The following is a 20,083-nucleotide window of genomic DNA, read 5'->3' on the forward strand; positions in this document are numbered from 1 at the left end:
CATGGCTTCCTCTAGGGCCCTTCTGTTGGGAGTACCTCTGCAGGAGATTTGTGAGGCAGCCGGCTGGGCTACCCCACATACTTTCATCAGGTTTTATAGTCTCAACCTTCCCAATACGCCCGGTGCACACGTACTCGGCCCTTGCTGAGTGCCTAATCAGTTTCACCCTGGGGCGGGTCTGTTCGGTGCGTGGCCTAGTGGGTACTCATTCCCCAAAGAGTCGATTTTATCGACGCAGTGTTGAGTTCCCTCGATAGGGAACGTCTCGGGTTATGACTATAACCCTTGTTCCCTGAGAAGGGAACGAGACACTGCGTCGTGTTGCCACGCCCCCTTTTAGACCCTTGAGCGTCTTGCTTCATCGCGAGGCTAGTGTGTGTTGTGACAGCGTCACTTTTATACTTCCGGGTATGCCGTCACATGTTACGTCACGACGCAACACCAATCAGGATTGGATTAGTGTCATTCATACTTCAGTGGCGCACGCTTAGGGAGCGTCCCCAAAGAGTCGATTTTATCGACGCAGTGTCTCGTTCCCTTCTCAGGGAACAAGGGTTATAGTCATAACCCGAGACGTTTTCCCCTGTTTCTGTTATAATAAACATTGTGAGATTGTCTACCGTCTGCACGTGGGTTCATCTGCTCTGTTCGTTGTGCTATGATAATGCCAAAATAACATGCTAGGGCCTTCACAAAACGGCTGAATTTTCATGTGTGTATAAAGGTTTTGAATAGAACAGTTACCAAAACAGAGATGTTATTAGTTTTATTATGTAGCAACATAAACTATAAAGCAGTAAAAACATACCATCATGATAATAATAAGCATAACTTAATATAGGTTGGTAAAAGTAAGAGTGTGTTATTTAATTCGCATAATTCTCAAATATATTTTCTTTAAATATATTACTCACAGAGCTCTTGAGGGTACTTTACTCATCAAATGTTTTTTAGAGTTCTTGTCTGGCTTCAATAAAATTATATAGCATTTAGGAATGAATATGCAAAATAACATTCCATACGTGGAGGCTAAAATGGCAAATATCTCCACTGCTACAGTGAATTTTCCAGGAGAACTAACATAAGCTGGTATAAAAGCAATCCAAACAGCACAGAATATAAGCATACTAAATGTAATGAATTTGGCTTCATTAAAGTTATCAGGGAGTTTCCGAGCCAGAAAAGCCAAAAAGAAACAAAGAATAGCAAGAAGTCCAATATAACCCAGCGCTGCCCAGAAGCCTACAATTGATCCTACGTCACACTCTAGAATAATCTTTTCTTTGAAGTACTTAAGATTTTTAAAAGGAAAAGGGGGTGAAATTGTTAACCAAAGGACACAAATAAGCACTTGTATTAGAGTAAAGACAAAAACACTGAGTCTCTGTTGAAGAGGGCCAAACCATTTCATGACATTATTTCCTGGAAGTGTAGCCCTGAAGGCCATTAATACCACAATTGTTTTCCCCAGAACACAGGCGATACATAGGACAAAAGTGATGCCAAATGCTGTGTGACGTAACATACAGGACCACTCAGTGGGCCGACCAATGAAAGTAAGTGAACAGAGAAAACATAACATCAATGAAATGAGTAGCAAGAAGCTCAATTCTGAGTTGTTGGCTTTCACTATTGGGGTATTTTTATGTCTGAAAAATGTGACTGCAATTATCATTGTTATAAATACACCAACAACAGAAATAGTTGTGAGTAAAATTCCCATGATCTCCTCATATGACAAAAATTCTGTTTCCTTTTTAACACATCCATTGTTTTGTAGATTTGACCAGAAGTCTTGATGGCACCGCAGACATGTTACAGAATCTGTTATTGGATGCGATTATTATTAATAATAGAATTTTCTTTTATTTTCTTTCTTTATGGAAATAGTTATTTAATTTTACCTGTGGTGTTACTGATCTCTCCCTCTGTGCATGGTATGCAGTCATAACAACATATAGGTTTTCCTTTCTTCACAGCCTTCCTAGTGCCAGGGGGGCAGCTCTCACTGCACACAGACACTGGTACCTGTGAGAGAGTGTGTTTGTCTGTTTATTTATTTGTTTTGCCATTTCCAGTTACTTATAGAAATTAAAATTCAAACTTTACTTTTTCTTAATTTTCTGTAAGTCTACCACTTTTTCCTCACCTTTGTGGAATTATTTGCCCATATAATTGTTGCCATATTGACAGCTAAACGATTTATCCCCAGAAAAGAAGCATCATATAGTCCAACAGTAACAAATTCATAGTGTTGTTTTCTGCTTGGTTGCCAATTTATTATCTCATATTTTGCCACTGGATCACCGTTTTCATCGAAGTAAACCTCTTCGTCATCTTTAGTTTTGAAATGCACCCCTCTCAGGTGCTCCAGAAACTGAATAATATTAATAGACAAAATATTCCATATTTAAAGTAGTCCTTGACTAAAGTGTTTGACACCACAAACAATAAATATGTTTAAACAGAACAATATTTGTTTTGAACATAAAGCGCATATTATGAAATGTTGAATATATACTCTGTACATGTGTTCAACTTTTGAGAATCATACACTTTATCGTTGTAGTAGTAAAATAGTTAACCCACTGTTGAAGGATCAGGCTGTTTTTTTGAGGCACATTTATTTTCCTTGCAGCCCAGAAGGTGATGAAGTGTATGAGCCACAGCATATACTCCTTTGTACACATTGCTGAAGATGGGCATAAGTGACATGTCTGTGAATAAGTTTTGCACTTGTGATAGTTCCTCCTTGCCTGTACATACAGTTGTGGACACTGATTTGTTCTTAGTTGAGTATTTACACTGAAACAGGGCTTCCCAGAACTCAGTAAAAATAGCACCTCCTGATGACTTCAGTGGTTTTATATCTAGAATGAATTCTTGCAGACCTGTCACTTGTGTTTTGGGTATAGCCAGACCAATTGCTCCTTGTAGAACATGATGCTTATCCATACTGGCAATGACTGAATCAGAGATCCAGGCTTCAGTGCCTACCCACTGGTAACCAGTAATATTGTATTCAACAAATTTATGCAGCAGAACTTCCAGGTCCCAGTGAGCAAGAAACCCCACAAGAACTCGCGAAGTAGAGCTTTTAATCTGCTCAATTATCCTCATTACTTTATCTTCAGGATAGGTTCTGAAAAAAGGGAGAGAATATTCCAAACAGATACCCATCTGTTCCGCCACCTTTGTAAAAGTGGCCATCCCATTATTACCATAATCATCATCTGTTCTTATGGCTCCCACCCAGGTCCATCCAAAGTGTTTAACCAGTTCTGCAAGTGCCCTGCTCTGGTAGTGGTCACTGGCAATAGTTCGAAGAAATGAGGGATATTTTTTTTTATCACTGAGACACTCACAGGTTGCATAGTGACTGATCTAAGAGAAACAATACATTTTGTCATAACACATCAAGTATATTTACGTTCACTGTGATCTATTATTTGGTTAAAACATAGATTGCAATTTATTTTTATAACATTTTAAAACACTATATTTTGATAAAATGTGATATATTTTGATAAACTGCTAAATGTGAAGTATAAAAACATACCAATGGAAGCTTGAATGGTCCGATACCCTTTGATATTGCCATGCATGCTGAAGACGTTGTGTCTCCTATAATGGCTTGCACTTCAGCCTTCTTTGTGCATTGCCCTTCAATAGATGTTTTCTCATGCCCATTTGCAAGGGCCATAGATGCTCGAACCCCAACTGCCACTGAGCCACATGTGTCATAGATCTTGTAGCCTAATGAGACCCCAGGTAGCAAATTGGAACTGTTATTAATTTCCTCTATTGCGAAGAGCATGGACTGAGCATACTGGAAGTCTCTCAAATTAAGACTTGTTAAAAAAACAAAACAAAAAAACAAAGGAAATAAAAATCCCAAAACTATGAATCAATCATGTAGCATAGCATTCATGTCTTATAACATACTGTTTCTTGGGTTTTTAATTACCTGATGCATTTTAGTGGAGGTGGTGTACCAGAATAAGCCAGTTTCATAACCTCCCAGCTGCTATGGAAAGAGAAAACCCCTCCAACTATGATGTCCCCATCTTTCCATAGCTCAGGGTATACAGGCTCTCCTTGCAGAGTACAGACAGTTTCATTAGCTTTAGAGAAAGTCATGATGGCTATTACCATTTGCAGCAGTGCAACCAGTGACTCCATTTACTCATTGAATATATATTATCATATGTAAAATGTGTCAGCGCTGACATTTCAGCTAATAGAAGGACTTTGAGGTTTTTTATAGAGATCCTATAATCTGTTGGGAAATAGCATGCCTCTGCTTGGCACAGATGGGAGTTTTACTTAATCAAACATGTTCAGAGCGTAGAAAGGAAAATAATTGGTTTACAGCTTCAACCAATGATACTGAAGGAAAGGCTGGGTCAGGACGTTTGAACGTGCAGAGGGATATTAGCTAGACTCGGAATACAAGACAGATGTTCGTGGGAGAACGTATTTATTGCAAGGTAAGTGATTTTACTATATATTTTGGTTGCACACTTAAATCCTTTAAAGGAACACTCTGACTTTTTGGGACTTTAGCCTATTCACCTTACCCCCCAGAGTTAGATAAGTCCATACATAACTTTTTCATCTCCGTGCGTGCTATAAGTCTGTTTGACGCACCCACCGCTAGCCTAGCAAACAATAACGCAAACACAAAGACTGGATGTGAATGGTTGCAGCTTTCATACTAATCCAAATGATTGACAAAATAACGCAAACGTTTTCCTATTTACATGTTGTGGTTTGTATAGTCACAGAGTGTGCAAATATCAAGGCCATATGAGACACAGACATCTTTTAACCGTATAAATAATTCTGAAGGTGAAGCACTGCTACTTGGGCAGAGTGATAACCATCACCTGAGACGCACCGTGACGAGGAGCAGAGAGTTCGCTCAGTGTTTGGGTAACAGAGTCAGCAATTACTAGCGTTAGATAGAAAAGCATAGTTTATCATGGGTGTTTGCTTTATTGTATGAGCTGTGACAATAAACAGGGGAGACCAGGTACCATGTTTCATTGATTTCCAACCAAAAACGCACCCAGATTTATAAATATCACATGAATAAATAATTATTATTACAGGAATCAATATGTTTTAAATGCAATTTATTAGCTGAACCAAATGTATTCAACAGTATATAATATACAGTATAATTGCATTACTATAGGGTAGAATACGGGGAAAGTAATAGCATAAATTGTTTTTGCATAATGAACTCACAGCCTATCGTACCCTTTTGCACGCTCAAGTTTGTTATTTCCATGGTTATGTCAAATTTAGGCTACTAGGCGCGCCGCGCGCAGGGTGCAAGTTCAACGTGGTGAACGCACTCGTTTTTTTTCCAAGCGTGTCCGCACCGCATCAAGATAAGAACATATTCATACCCTAATCATATAATAGTGTCACTAACGTTACATTAGCTCTGGCTAATGGCACTGTTACAGTAGGTCATCTAAAAACATAACGGAACACTTACCTCAGCCGCAGGTGATCCACTTGTCCTGTCTGTGCTATAGATGGGATGGCCGTATCCTTCAGCACATTATGGTCCGTGTGGCAAATTCCATTTTTTCAAAATAGTCGTCCATTGAAATGTACCGAGCAAACATAATGTCCCTTGATAATCTATTTAGGTGTGTTTGGATAAATATCCAGAGTAAGTTAGCCATTTCTTCATCCAGTCAGCGTTTTTAGTTGGAATTCTGTGAAACATGGTGTTACCTCCCCTGTTTACTGTCGCAGCTATTTACAATAGAGCGAAAACCCATGACTGTAAACTACGCTTTTACTATTTATAAATTGTTGACTCTGTTACCCAAACACTGAGCGAACTCTCCGCTCCTCACCACGGCGTATCTCAGGTGATGCGGTTATCACTCTGTCAAAGTAGTGCTTCGCCTTCAGAGAATAGTTCTCAGGTTTTATACGGTTAAAAGATGTCTGTGTCTCATTTGACTTTGTTATTTGTACATTCTGTGACTATACAAATCACAACATGTAAATAGGAAAACGTTTTTGAGTTATTTTGCCACTCATTTGGATTAGTATGAAAGCTGCAACCATTCACATCCAGTCTTTGTGCTAAGCTAGGCTAGCGGTGGGTGCGTCAAACAGACTTATAGCACGCACGGAGATGAAAAAGGTATGGACTTATCTAACTCTGGGGGGTAAGGTGAATAGGCTAAAGTCCCAAAAAGTCGGAGTGTTCCTTTAAGCAAATTTAATCAACAATCTTTCAGTCAAAAGTCCATACTCAGGGTATACAGACAATAAATGTAATGCCCTGCGTCCCAATTCGCATACTATCGTCCTAAATAGTATTCGAAAATAGAATTAGTACGTCCCAAATCGTAGTACGTTGAAATGAGTGTTTCAAAGATACCCGGATGGTCTACTTTTTCCGGTCAGAATCCGAAGTGTAGATCGATGCACACTCTAACGGCTGATATTGCCCACAAACCATTGCGCGTTGTATGAGCATTCGGTTAGAACTACAAACACGAGTAAAAGGTGTTTAAAAAACTACAGACACGTAGTCGATGCGGAGGACGCGCGAGTCCCCGCGGTTGTGTAAAGAGGTTTAGATAAAGAGCTTTGAGTGATTAATTATCAGTATCTAACCTGACGAAAATGAACTTATTAAATGTTGTCCACATTATATTGCATTTGCAGCAGCATTGTGAACTTTTGTAAAGACACGTTTAACTATTACGTTTTAAATGCATCATTATATTCAAATTGCAAACACGAGGAGAGCATGAAAGACCCACAACTGGCAGATGGATGTGCTCTCCGAAACGGTAGGAAATAAAATTAGATCTAGAATGGAGGATTTTAACTGTGACAAGATGATTGACAGGGCAGTTTACGGTGACAGGATGCACGCAGCACGCGACAGAGCTGTCCGTTAAAGATGACGTGATAGTACGTCCCAAAGCTTGCCTACTCTTTTGCTACACACTCAAAAGTATGTACTTTTTCCTCACAAAAAGAGTACATACTTTTAGGGCGTAGTATAAGTAAGCGAATTGGGACGCAGCAACAATCAATTTAACTGTGTTCAAACACATCAGGACAATCAACGGTGATTACCAACACCTGTGAAAGTCAGGTACAAGAGTTGTATTCCAATTGTGGGAGTTGTTGTTTTTCTTTAACCTACCCAATATACTGAGTTATCTAGGTAATTGACACATTTACTCCCCATAGTGAAAATGTATTTAATGTATTACGCGTTGCTCTCAGGGCAGGAATGCTCAATAGATTCAAATCAATGTTATTTTAGTGTATTACGTGCTGCTCCCAGGACAGGAGTGCTCAATTGATTAAAATTGCTCTTATTTTAGTGTATTATGCGCTGCTCTCAGGGCAGGAGTACTCAATAGATTCACATCACTGTTATTTTAGGGCAGGGGTTTTCAAAGTGTGGGGCGCGCCTCCCCAGGCAGTGGTGGGTAGAGTATCCAAAAACTGTACTCAAGTAAAAGTACAAGTACTTATTGAAATATTTACTCAAAGTAAAAGTAATAATCTTAAAAGTTACTTGAGTAAGAGTAAAAAAGTATCCAATGAAAAAACTACTCAAGTAGTTAGTTACTAGTTACTTTGGATCACATATTCCCATGATATTATTTAGATGTTTTTCATTTAAATGACTATTATTATCATAATTAGATAAGCTATCTTTGCAACAAAAACAGAAGAGACAAGCATTATTTCTGTATATCTGTATATTATATCTGTAGCCCGTAAACCATTTCATGTCCTTTGGTTTGTATAATATTATAGTAACTTATACAATTTGGATTATTAGAAGTGTTCTTCTGGGTGCGGTCAATTCATGTCATCTTCTGATGTGTCTGGGCATTCAGCATGCAGCAGCAGCGTTCGTGGATGACTCATGTTCCTTCTGTGGGAACATGACCATCTCAACACTGAGATCTAGACTCAATGATCTGACAAAAGTGAGAGTCCCCGTGTACGCTACTCGTTCTGCTTCTTCTTCTAGAAGCTCTTCGACTCGCGAAAGGGTGATTTGACGGTGACTGTGTGGAATAAACCCCCGACGCTAGCTCCTCGGGCCACACCCACCTCCTGTGTGAGAGCCAGCGAGCGCCGAATCGCATCAGGCGTCTGCCTCTTCGCAGGTACCGTCTGTTTCGTTCGGCGCTCCAGAGGATGATGCGATGTCGATCGCAGCATCACAAGGCGGGCTGGACTCCTCGGGGAGTGAGTATGCGGCTGCGTTGCCTCCCTCGGGAGCGCCAGCGTTGCCCGTGTCTGATCCCGAGATGACGGCCATGCTATCTCGGGCCACCGTGAGTATCATCCTGGAGTGGAACCCTCCGCCCTGTCCCGATCTCTCACGGATGGATAATTGGTTTTTGGGCAAGGCTGCCGCCTCACGGCCACAGCCGACCCCAATTCACTTTTTTCCCGAGCTGCATGCGGAACTGACACGCACTTGGAAGGCTCCTTTGACCTCCCGAGTGCGTTCTTCAGTTTCCCCCGCCTTTCCTCCCCTCGACGGTGAGGTTGCCCGTGGGTACGCTGGGATTCCCCGGGTGGAGCGCTCTGTTGCGATGCAACTGTGTCCGCAGAGCGCATCCTCCCGCGGTTCTCCCAAGCACCCATCCAAAGCCTGTAGGTTCTCGTTTTCTATGGCGGCGCGATCCTATAAAGCGGCGGGACAGGCAGCCTCCGCCCTGCATGCTATGAGCACCTTGCAGGTTTTTCAAGCCAAGCTGCTCAGGGATATGCACGAGGAGGGGACCGACCAAGGGGCCTTTAACGAGCTGCGAGCTGCCACCGACCTTGCTCTCCGGGCGACGAAAGTGGCTGCTCGCTCCCTTGGTCAGGTGATGGCCACCAGTGTGGTCCAGGAGCGTCATCTGTGGCTGAACCTGGCAGACACACGGGACGCCGAGCGGACTCGTCTGCTCGATGCCCCCCTCTCCCAGGTTGGCCTCTTTGGCGGTGCGGTCGAGGACTTCGCCCAGCAGTTTTCGACCGCCCAGAAGCAGACGGAGGCGATTAAACACATCCTGCCCCGACGGCCAGCTGCTGCCTCCACCCAGCTGTCGGTTCAGCTTCCCAGCAGCAGCTTTCATCCGGGTCGCGTCACGGAGGAGGCCGCAGGAGAGCATCACAGCCTCCTCAGGCCGCGCGCCCCGCTAAACGCCAGGCGAAGCGGGGTCCCTGAGACGGGCTGCTCAGTGATGGAGTCCAGTCTTTCACAGGAGGTGGTAGCAGGCCCCCTCCTTCCCCCGGTGGAGGGCCGGGGGAGAATCTTTTGTTCTCAGATCCCCGCTGCTCACCCACGGGTGGGCAGCACCCTGAGTTGGTTAAAGAAAGACTTGACACTATCACTGAGCACACAGACTGGAATGAGTGTGCTCGAAGCCCCAGTGCGTCGCCCCACTCATTCCTCTCTGTCTCTGAGGGTGCGGAAGGAAGCATGTGTCGTCCCTCGACTATACCACTCCCCTCCCCCTCTATCGCCAGACCCCCGGCAGTACAGACCCCCGTGGAACGCTGGTCCTTCCCTGGTCTCTTCTGTCGGGGAACGGGGCTCGACTGTGCATCCGCACGGGGTAACTCCCAAGCGCATGCCGGTCTCCCCACCTCGCTGCCCCTCCGGGAGGACGTCTATGGTTCGCATGACCCCGCTGGATCAGTTCCTGGGAGCTTGGTTAGAGCTCCCCGGCCTATCCAGCTGGGTCATCAGAACGATCAGACTCGGCTACGCGATTCAGTTCGCTCGGTCTCCTCCCCATTTCAGGGGAGTTTGCTTCACTATGGTCGGTGGCAATGCCCCGGTCATGAGAGTGGAAATTGCAACTCTGCTGGCGAAGGGTGCAATCGAGACGGTCCCTCCAGCTGAGATGAGGTCAGGGTTTTACAGGGTTTACGAGTAGAGCCTGTGTCCTCTCGCGTACTCTTGCTCAGGTGTCTTCGCTTGCTCGTCATTCCACTCCTCCGACTGGATAAGTGCGATATTCCTCAGTTGAGTCTTCCGTTGAAGCCCTGAGTCCTCCATCACTTCTGATGCGGGCACCACTGCTCTTGCTCTGGATGCCGGCTAGGTGCCTCCGTGTGCACGGTTCCCTCTGGTAACTGTCACATGTGTATTATCCACTGTAAGCCTCTCTAAACATGTGTCTTCCCTTGGCAAGCCATCTGCCACTCCTGGAGTCAAGTTTCTTGCCACCCTTAGGTTGGTGCTCCAGTGATCTCCATATGAAGTCCCTAATAAGGCCATATGTATATTCGTAAGTCCTCCCTACGGTAGGCATACGGTGGCATGTCCCTTCCGGCATATGCTTCCCAGTGTACCTTGGTATTACTGTGTTAAAGTAGGTAACTCCTGGTTATAAGCTAAGTTCAGGAGTCCAGACTTTCGCAGGGCACTGGAAGACAGCTGTGAAGATGGCGTGATGGCACGGACCCCCATTCTCCGTCATTCCGAAATAACTCGGAGTGACTACGAAAGGGAATGTCTCGGTTACGGATGTAACCCTCGTTCCCTGAGTAGGGAACGGAGACGTTACGTCTCCTTGCCACTTCTGCTGTACCGCTGGGTAGACGCCTGAGTTCAGTCTTGGCTCCTCAGCGAAGACATACTGCGGTTGCGTTCACTTCCTCCTTTTATACCCACGAGGTGGGGCGGAGATACACTATGCAAATTCCGCAGCCCCAAGGCATTTTCATGCCATTGGCTCGTTATTAAATACTCGAAGAGGATTGGCTTTCTATGTGAAACCCCCATTCTCCGTCATTCCGACGTAACGTCTCCGTTCCCTACTCAGGGAACGAGGGTTACATCCGTAACCGAGATGTTTTTTCATAAGAAATTTACTTGAGTAAATCTACTCTTAAAGGAGTAGTTCACTTTTAAAAAAATTTCTGCTGATAATTTACTCACCCCCATGTCATTCAAGATTTCCACGTCTTTCTTTCTCCAGTCGAAAAGAAATCAAGGTTTTTGATGAAAGCATTCCAGGATTTTCTCCATATAATGGAGAAAATAAATAAACAAACTTCAATGGGAAGCAAACGGTTCAAGGTCCAAATGAGTTTCAGTACAGCTTTAAAGGGCTTTAAACGACACCAGACGAAAAATAAGGGTCTTATCTAGCGAAACGATTTGTCATATAAAAAAGTTTAAGTTTTTTTAAGCACAAATGCTAGCCTTGCTCTGTTCTGTGATGAGCATTTGTGACTCTCCTGTTGAAACTCGTTCATCAAAATGAACAAATCTTGTTTTGAGTCATGATTCGAAGGGTCCTAGATAAGACCCTTATTCATCGTCTGAAAATCCTGGAATATTTTCATCAAAAATCTTAATTTCTTTTTGGCTGAAGAAAGAAAGATGTGGGCATCTTGGATGACAAGGGGGTGAGTAAATTATCAGAATTTTTTATTTTTTTTTAAAGTGAACTACTCCTTTAAAAGCAAAATTTTCCAAAAAAATACTCAAGGAAATGTAATGAAGTAAATATACTTTGTTACTACCCACCTCTGCCCAGAGGGGGCGCAGAGCATGCCAGGGGAGGCGCGGAGAGTGGTAACAATTATAGCCCAATTATTCATTTAAATTAATTCATTTAAATGCAGTTATATTGTTATTATTCTGAAAATAAGGCTTTGTTTACACTGTAGGTCTTGATGCCCAATTCTGATTGATTATGATTGTATCTTGTTGTGCTTACGTGGCAAATACGCATGAAAATATTGTCACAAAGTCTGTATTGCCACGTATTCACAGAAACATCTCGGTTAGGTCCGTGCTGTCAACAGTAACCCATGCGATTAATGTTTTTCAGTTTTACACGTTACAAATATTTAACGCAGCGTCTGTTTTTTCTGTCATCCTTTGGCTAGGGTTACATTACGTACAGTATATGATCACCTTCCTTTTCATGCAAATACTTTTAAACCAATCAAGCATGACATGACAAAAGAGAGCGCGCTGTCTGAAATTCCTGGTGACACAGCACAGAAAGACAGGCGCCAAAATTTACTTTACTTTTACGCTTAAAGTTGAACTGAACTGAAATTTGAGAAAAGGTGATATAACAGATGTATTTTATTTATTCTCATTGGTACAATTTTTAAAATGGCAGAATTTGTTAAAAGGGATAAAATGGTACATTGAAAGTGTTGTTTTTGTTACACGAGCGCCGCCATGTTGGATTTCAACCTTCGACTACGTCACTGGCATGGTAAGCCACTCCGTTGCCTACCTGCGCCAGCAGAGCAGCCGTAGATTGTAAATTGTCTGAGGCTAAATGACATGGCTGAGGAAACAGAATTTTTTGTGACACACTATCTAGAGATATGTACTTTCGTCAATGAATACATGAAGCGTCCGACAATGTCTCCATCAAATGTTTTATTTACACAAGTAAGTTCAACGCATCATGTTAACGTTACTCGAATTCTTGATATTAGGCTGAGGGGAAAAGATCCCTGATGTATAGTTCACTGTAAAGTATGAGATTCTCCTTCCTAAATGCACCCTCGCCCATAGAGTGAACTGCCAGGACTCTGTTAACCTAAACAGTCTGAGAAAAGTGTAACAAGTTAGCCCAGCCTAGTCGCCTATTCGTAAAATACCCTGCTACTTATGAGGCGCTCCAGCGTCTCAGCTCGGACATCCATTAGAGACAGCATAGCCTCCTCCAACACGTTTCTCTCACCGAACAGCATCCGAAATGTACGGTGCAAGGTGATGCATTTTTCGCCGATCAATAAATGTTCCAGGTTGACCTCTCTGCAACAGATCGACTCCAGTGCTGTATGCATACTCCACTGCTTTTCAAATGCCAGCTTTGAGAATTATGCCACACTCAAGAGTAAAATACAGGCAGATTTACAAATGTGGTCATCTTTCAAATTAACATTGGGAGGATTGCATTAGTAAAGATGAATATACTTGGGCATTTAAATTTTTTATTCTCTATGTTGCCACTCTCTCCCCCTAAAGATTATTTCATAGACCTTCAGAGGATCACTTCTAAATTCATCTGGAATAACAAAAAACCCCACATCAAATTTGATACTCTTAAACGTCCTAAGTCTATGGGTGGCCTTTCATTGCCGGACTTGTACTATTGGTCTTTTCAGTTAAAGTCTTTAAACTCTTGGTTAGATGTTCAACCTTCCCGGGTTCCACAGTGAAAATTAATTGAGGAATCATTAATTGCTCCTCATAGGATGTGTTATTTTCAGGAATCAAACTTAAATTAAAGCTGCAAGCAGCGATGGGCGAGCCCTCGCACCTGTAGCACGTCGGGGTCTGAGGCAGTCGCGTTGCATTTTCTGCAGCTCAGCCAGTGTGGCTGTGCATTTGCTACGCTGCTTCGTTAAAGGTCACTTCCTGTTGCCAGCAGCTGGGGCTATAACTGTGGGTGAATGTCGGCATGTAGATTTGTTCAGGGCGGGACTCTAGTCAAAGGTGTAAAATTTCATGCATATCTGGGCTTTTACAGCCAAGTTACTACAACTTCCTGTTTTATGGTGAATCATCGACGCCACGGACACATCCATCGACGAAAACCCACAGATAGCACAACTTTACATCGCCTTCACATTTCTGCTGTGCCTTTTAAAGGCATTGACGATCCGACTAAAGCCCTAGGAGGAGTTTGTTAAAGTAGTAATGAGTAAATCATCCAAAAAATGGCGGTAAAATTGGAGATGGCCCACTTCCTGTTGAGTTTAGGGCATCGCTCCAGGAGACTTTTCTGTGCGTCTGGACATGGTAGATGTACCACAGAAATTTCGTACATGTCGGTCAAACATGCGACGGGGGCTGCTTCTTTAAATGTCACTTCCTGTTGCCACTAGGTGGCGCTATGACTGTGGGTGAATGTCGGCATGGAGATTTGTTCATGGCGGGACTTTTGTCAAATCTGTAAAATTTCGTGCAGATCTGAGCATTTACAGGCAAGTTACTACAACTTCCTGTTTCTTGGCTAATCATTGACGCCACGGACACGCCCATCGTCAAAAACGTGCAGATAGCACAACTTTACATCGTCAATGCCTTTAGAAGGCACAGCAGAAATGTGAAGTCGATCCGACTAAATCCCTAGGAGGAGTTAGTTAAAGTACGTAATGAGTAAATCATCGTAAAATGGCGGTAAAATTAGAAATGGCCGACTTCCTGTTGAGGTTAGGGCATCGCTTCAGGAGACTTTTCTGTGCGTCTGGACATGGTAGATGTACCACAGAAATTTCGTACATGCCGGTCAAACATGCGGCAGGGGCTGCTTCGTTAAAGGTCACTTCCTGGTGCCACTAGGCAGAGGTGGGGGACTCGAGTCACATGACTTGACTCGAGTCTGACTCGAGTCACAATTTTCAGGACTTGTGACTTGCTTGATTAAAGTACAAAAATGACTTGACTTGACTTTGACTTGAGAACAAGTTACTTGAGACTTGACTTGACTTGAAGTGGAAGACTCGACAATGACTTGAACATATAATAAACAAACAGCAATACAGTTAATTAATATATATATATATATTGTGACGTCAGCATCACTATATCGGCATCTGTGCCTTTAACGCTGCTCAATTCAAACCGCGCCAAACATGGCAGACAGTAGTCGAGCTCCACTCGTTTGGCTATACAGACTTTGAACTGAACTATAAAAACAGATTTGCCGGTTGCAAAATATGCAAGGCACGAATATCCGACACGACAACCACAACATCAAATTTCGTTCGACATATCAAGAAGAACCACAAGGAAAGGTAAGAAAGTAATCTCTTTATAGTCGCTCAGTTAAACTAAGATCTACGTTATAACGATTACTAATGTAATGAATAAATCTTTTCTGTTTGTCATAATTTGGCCTTGATGGCATAATATGTTTTTTTCTTATTAGAAATGTGACCATGGCATTATCATTATACTGTTACGTCTCATAAATAGATGAAACTTATTGGGGAATTTGACTATAACAGTGGCGCAGCCTAAATATTTTAATGTTGATTGGCATCTTAAAATGAGCAAGCAGCTCAATATTACATGTAGGTTATAATGTATGTATTAAATTTGCGCATTTTCAAGTTGCGCATGACAGACAAACATGGAGGCGCCGATGTGATGATCATTAGCACACCACGCACCTAAACGTTTCTAAGGGGCTGTTTTAACTAGGGTTGCCAACCGTTCCGAATAATACGGAATTGTTTCATATTTGACACATAAAAGTCTTGTTCCGTATTGAACTGATACGGAACGCACTTTGTTCCATATTATGTTTGAGTATCAATTCATGCAAATCCATGACAGACACTTAGCTTCCCAGATAGCAAACTGACATTGAATCAACGTGGAAACAACGTCTCTCATGACATTGAAACAACGTTGATTTTGCTCATCAAATTAACGTTGAACCAACGTCAGACGCGGCATTCTTCAAAGCTAATGAAAATCGAAAATTGGTTTGCTTTCATAACGTTGAAACAACGCGTTGATTTCAAGTTGATTTTCCGTTAGTTTTGAAAGAATGACGCATCTGACGTTGGTTCAACGTTAATTCGATGAGCAAAACAATGTCAGATCAACGTTGTTTCGATGTCATATTTCCACGTTGATTCAATGTCAGTTTGCTATCTGGGTTCTATTCTAATATATATGTCAGACAGACTATGAATGAACGAAGACCTGCTTTAATGCAAAATTCGGGGACTTGGCGCCCTGGCGGGAGTGAGCCAGACGGCATATATATAATATGCAGTATCAACGCATTCTCATCCTTTAACGTCATATAGAACGCTATATGACAAAACGGCGCTATACTACGCACATAGCACCCGTTATCGTTAATATAACACGCTCTGTGAGGGCAAAGTTTAGGTGTGGGGTAGGGTGTGCGTGTCATATTCACGCTAAAGGATTTATAACGTCTTGGGTTCGCGTGTTATATTAACGATAAAGGGTGCCATGTGCGTAGTATAGCGCCGTTTTGTCATATAGCGTTCTATATGACGTTAAAGGATGAGAACGGGCTGGCAGTATAGATATATACACGGCTGTGCAGCTGCAAATGCGTTTTACATATAGGTTTCAGTAAATCGAGGAAAAGGAGTTTCCGAAGACATTTGTTGGCTATGATAAGAAAAACTACTAAATTAAAAAAAAAATTGCATTTCATATTCTCATACATTTCATACATTTTATATTTATATATAAGATATAAGATATTACATTTTAGATTTCATACATTTTAGACCGTTTCAATTAAATTGAATTAGACAGATTGGATTATACATCTTAGAATCGATACATCTTAGACTCTGAACGTTTTGTGTAAACAACACAATTTTATTTTATTTTCAGATATTAATGTAGCACAGATATGCATATGATTAATGTAGCAAATTTATATTAAATAAGATACATAATATATGTATACAAGTTCATCTTTTCTGTGCAAAAAGTAAATATGTATCGAAAAAATTTACCTCTATTTATTTTAGTAGTGTGACTTGACTTTACTTGAAACTTATCAGGACTTGACTTGACTTGCTTAGGGTGAACCCTTGACTTGAATTGACTTGCTTGATTTATCTGAACTGCGACTTGAGACTTGACTCGAGACTTGATGGTTAAGACTTGAGACTTGCTTGGACTTGACCATGTGTGACTTGTCCACACCTCTGCCACTAGGTGGCGCTATGACTGTGAGTGAATGTCGGCATGTAGATTTTTCAGGGTGGGTCTCTTGTCAAATGTGTAAAATTTCATGTAGATCTGGGCATTTACAGCCAAGTTACTACAACTTCCTGTTTCATGGCGAATCATCGACGCCACGGACACGCCCATTGACGAAAACGCGCAGATAGCACAACTTTACATTGTCAATGCAATTAGAAGGCACAGCCGAAATTTGAAGTCGATCCGACTAAATCCCTAGTAGGAGTTAGTTAAAGTACGTAATGAGTAAATCATCCTAAAATGGCTGTTAAATTAGAAATGGCTGACTTCCTGTTGAGTTTTGGGCATTGCTCCAAGAGACTTTTCTGTGCGTCTGGACATGGTTGATGTACCACAGAAATTTCGTACCTGTCGGTCAAACATGTGGCAGGGGCTGCGTCTTTAAAGGTCACTTCCTCTCGCTACTAGGTGGCGCTATGACTGTGGGTGAATGTCAGCATTTAGATTTGTTCAGGGCGGGACTCTTATGAAATACGTCAAATTTCGTGCAGATCTGGGCATTTACAGCCAAGTTACTACAACTTCCTGTTTCATGGCGAATCATCGACGCCACGGACACGTCCATCGACGAAAACCCGCAGAGAGCACAACTTTACATCGTCAATGCCTTTAGAAGGTACAGCAGAAATTTGAAGTTGATAAGACTAAATCCCTAGGAGGGGTTCAGTAAAGTACGGAGTGTGTAAATCGTCCCAAATCGGTCGCCAAATTCAAAATGGCGGACTTCCTGTCGAGTTTAGGGTATGGGTTCTTGAGGCTTTTTTGTGCGTCTTGAAATGATACACATCCCCACCAAATTTCGTGCATGTAGGTTGAACGTGGACGAGGGGCTAATTTCTTCCAATTTTCTAGGTGGCGCTAGCGAGCCATTTTGCCCCGCCCATCCGCGAAACACACAAAATACGAAATTTTTTACCAGTCCTGACATACGTCCCAAATTTGGTGAGTTTTTGAGCATGTTGCGGCCCCGAAAATGGCGCTTACTTTGCAGAAAAAAGATTAAAAATCAACGTTGTTTCGATGTCATATTTCCACGTTGATTCAATGTCAGTTTGCTATCTGGGGTGTTATCCCAGATAGCAAACTGACATTGAATCAACGTGGAAATATGACATCGAAACAACGTTGATCTGACATAGTTTTGCTCATCGATATTAACGTTGAACCAACGTCAGACGCGTCATTCTTTCAAAACTAACGGAAAATCAACTTGAAATCAACGCATTGTTTCAACGTTATGAAAGCAAACCAATTTTCGATTTTTATTTAGCTTTGAAGAATGCCGCGTCTGACGTTGGTTCAACGTTAATTCGATGAGCAAAATCAACGTTGTTTTAATGTCATGAGAGACGTCGTTTCCACGTTGATTCAATGTCAGTTTGCTGTCTGGGATATTATATGTGTGCCTCGAACACCCCATGTGTGCGGATAATTTCTGTTTAATGATCCAATTCTTTTGTGTTATTTTGTTTATTAAGTAACGATGTGATGGTAGATTGTGTGACAGACAGTTATACGAGTTCGATTTGTGAGATGTCAATCGCCTCCGTGAGTCTGTCTGGCCTCTGCAATAACTTCAGCTGTGAGCTATCCCGTCGCGTAATTGTGTCACTTCATAACGTTCCCATGGAAACAGGGGGAAAGGGCTGCTCTTGTGTGAAGCAAACGCAACATTTTCAACTTTCTGCTAAGATACATGTGACTTTTTTGCAACGAAAATGCGAGGATTATGAAATTATGCGGACTTTGGCTGATTTTGCATTGAATTCAGCGATAGCATAATCGCGTTTTTCTGGAGGGACTGGTAAGGGAGTTCCCTAAAGTGTCGTCATCATCGCAGTATATCCACAAGTTTCCTACGCCCCATGAGGCCTTGCGTCAAAAGTGGGCGCGACTTCCGGTTGGAAGTAAACAAAGCGCGATTTGACATGCTTAACACTCGTTCATTCAACAGTTGACAGTCATTCAAGTTATAGCGATCCAAACTAGCTAACGATGTGGGAACACAACCTCAACTAAATTCAAAAGGGTGAAATAACAGTACCTTTACCCTCCGCAGTTACTTGGTTGGGAGTATTATAATAACATTATTAATAATCAATACTCATCAAGGCATGGTGACAGACAGTTGTGCGAGCTGACAAACAATTAAAATAAAAAATACACACTTAGTCATTGTGCTTTGGAGTTTATTCAAAATTATAAATGAATGTGCTGCTTGAATACATTAACTGGCACATTTGGTATTCTGTCAACACAGGCTTTGATCCTGAGTTTAGCTGTAACATCAGTAGCGAACAGCCAAACACATGCTGATAGAGTTTATAGAATATTAAGATTTTAAACAAATGTACACAGGAAGATTCGTCGTCTTTTGGGAGGTGATGGAAACTACAGTCGTTGGTAGGATCACTGTGATTTCGTTTTCAGCTTATGTTCAAAACAATCACGTTTAAGCCACTGAATTAGTTTAGTCCGGTTATACGTACAACCGCGAACAGCACATGTTGTCCCTGAGCTCCGTAACGACATCTCTCATAAAGATTTGCGTCTTTAAATAGTAAAATAATTCTCCGAAAAACAGCTAGCCTCTTCGCTAACTAACACACAAAATACCATTGGAATGCTACTTCCGCCGCGTCACCGGAAGTTTCACCCACTTTATTTTTTACAGGAGCGCCCCTCGGAAACTTGTGGATATAAGTAGCAGATGTAAGCACAAGCTGCAGTTTTGAACTATAAATATTTAAATCAGAAAAATAGTTCCCCAAGTGCAGTATTTTAAGATTTATATTTTGGAAACGTTTGTTATACTGTAAGTTATTTATTATAAAGTAGGAAATCAGCATTTAAAATGTATTTATATAATTTGTTCATTTTTTATTTGAAGTGTGTGTGTGTGTGTGTGTGTGTGTGTGTGTGTGTGTGTTTGCGAATTCTTCAAATTTTATTAATTTAGTTACATATTTTGAGCAAATCCTTTTTTTCTTTTTTTTTTTACTTTGCAAGCACATGCCAACTAACTCTTTTTGATTTGCAACTAAATGTCAACGCCTCATTAGGGTATTAGTAGGCTGTTAGGGTCAGTGGAATAAGTCGAAATGTACATGCAAAGTCAGTAGAATGTTAGTTAACCATCAAAATAAAGGGTTAGCAGATATTAAACAGTCTACTAATACAATTATGACTGGCAGTTACTTATAGTTAGTAGAATGTCTAAAGTGGACTATCAAAATTAAGTGATTCATTATTACACTAGTATTACACCATTATTCATAGTTCTAGAGTAAATTGCTTCGAAAGTGGATAATAAGT

At 41.8% G+C, this 20,083-nt stretch overlaps 1 protein-coding gene across 2 annotated transcripts; it reads right to left on the reverse strand.

Moving 5' to 3' along the window:
* Positions 1–910: 910 nt before the first annotated feature.
* Positions 911–4,182, reverse strand: LOC120488648 (extracellular calcium-sensing receptor-like). 2 transcript variants are annotated; one of them, XM_039685262.2, is made up of 6 exons: positions 3,968–4,182; positions 3,560–3,851; positions 2,590–3,384; positions 2,150–2,377; positions 1,905–2,028; positions 911–1,824 (listed from the first exon to the last, which is right to left on the reverse strand). In XM_039685262.2, the coding sequence occupies exons 1-6, from the start codon at positions 4,180–4,182 to the stop codon at positions 911–913; spliced, it is 2,568 nt and encodes an 855-aa protein (XP_039541196.2). The 2 variants fall into 2 exon arrangements, with proteins under 2 accessions (XP_039541196.2, XP_088991549.1); XM_089135423.1 differs by lacking the exons at positions 2,150–2,377; positions 2,590–3,384; positions 3,560–3,851; positions 3,968–4,182 and having other exon boundaries at positions 911–1,794; positions 1,905–2,013.
* Between the last annotated feature and the right edge of the window lie 15,901 nt (positions 4,183–20,083).

This window comes from Pimephales promelas, chromosome 10 (assembly GCF_988280905.1).
Source record: "Pimephales promelas chromosome 10, fPimPro1.hap1.1, whole genome shotgun sequence".
NCBI lineage: Eukaryota > Metazoa > Chordata > Actinopteri > Cypriniformes > Leuciscidae > Pimephales > Pimephales promelas.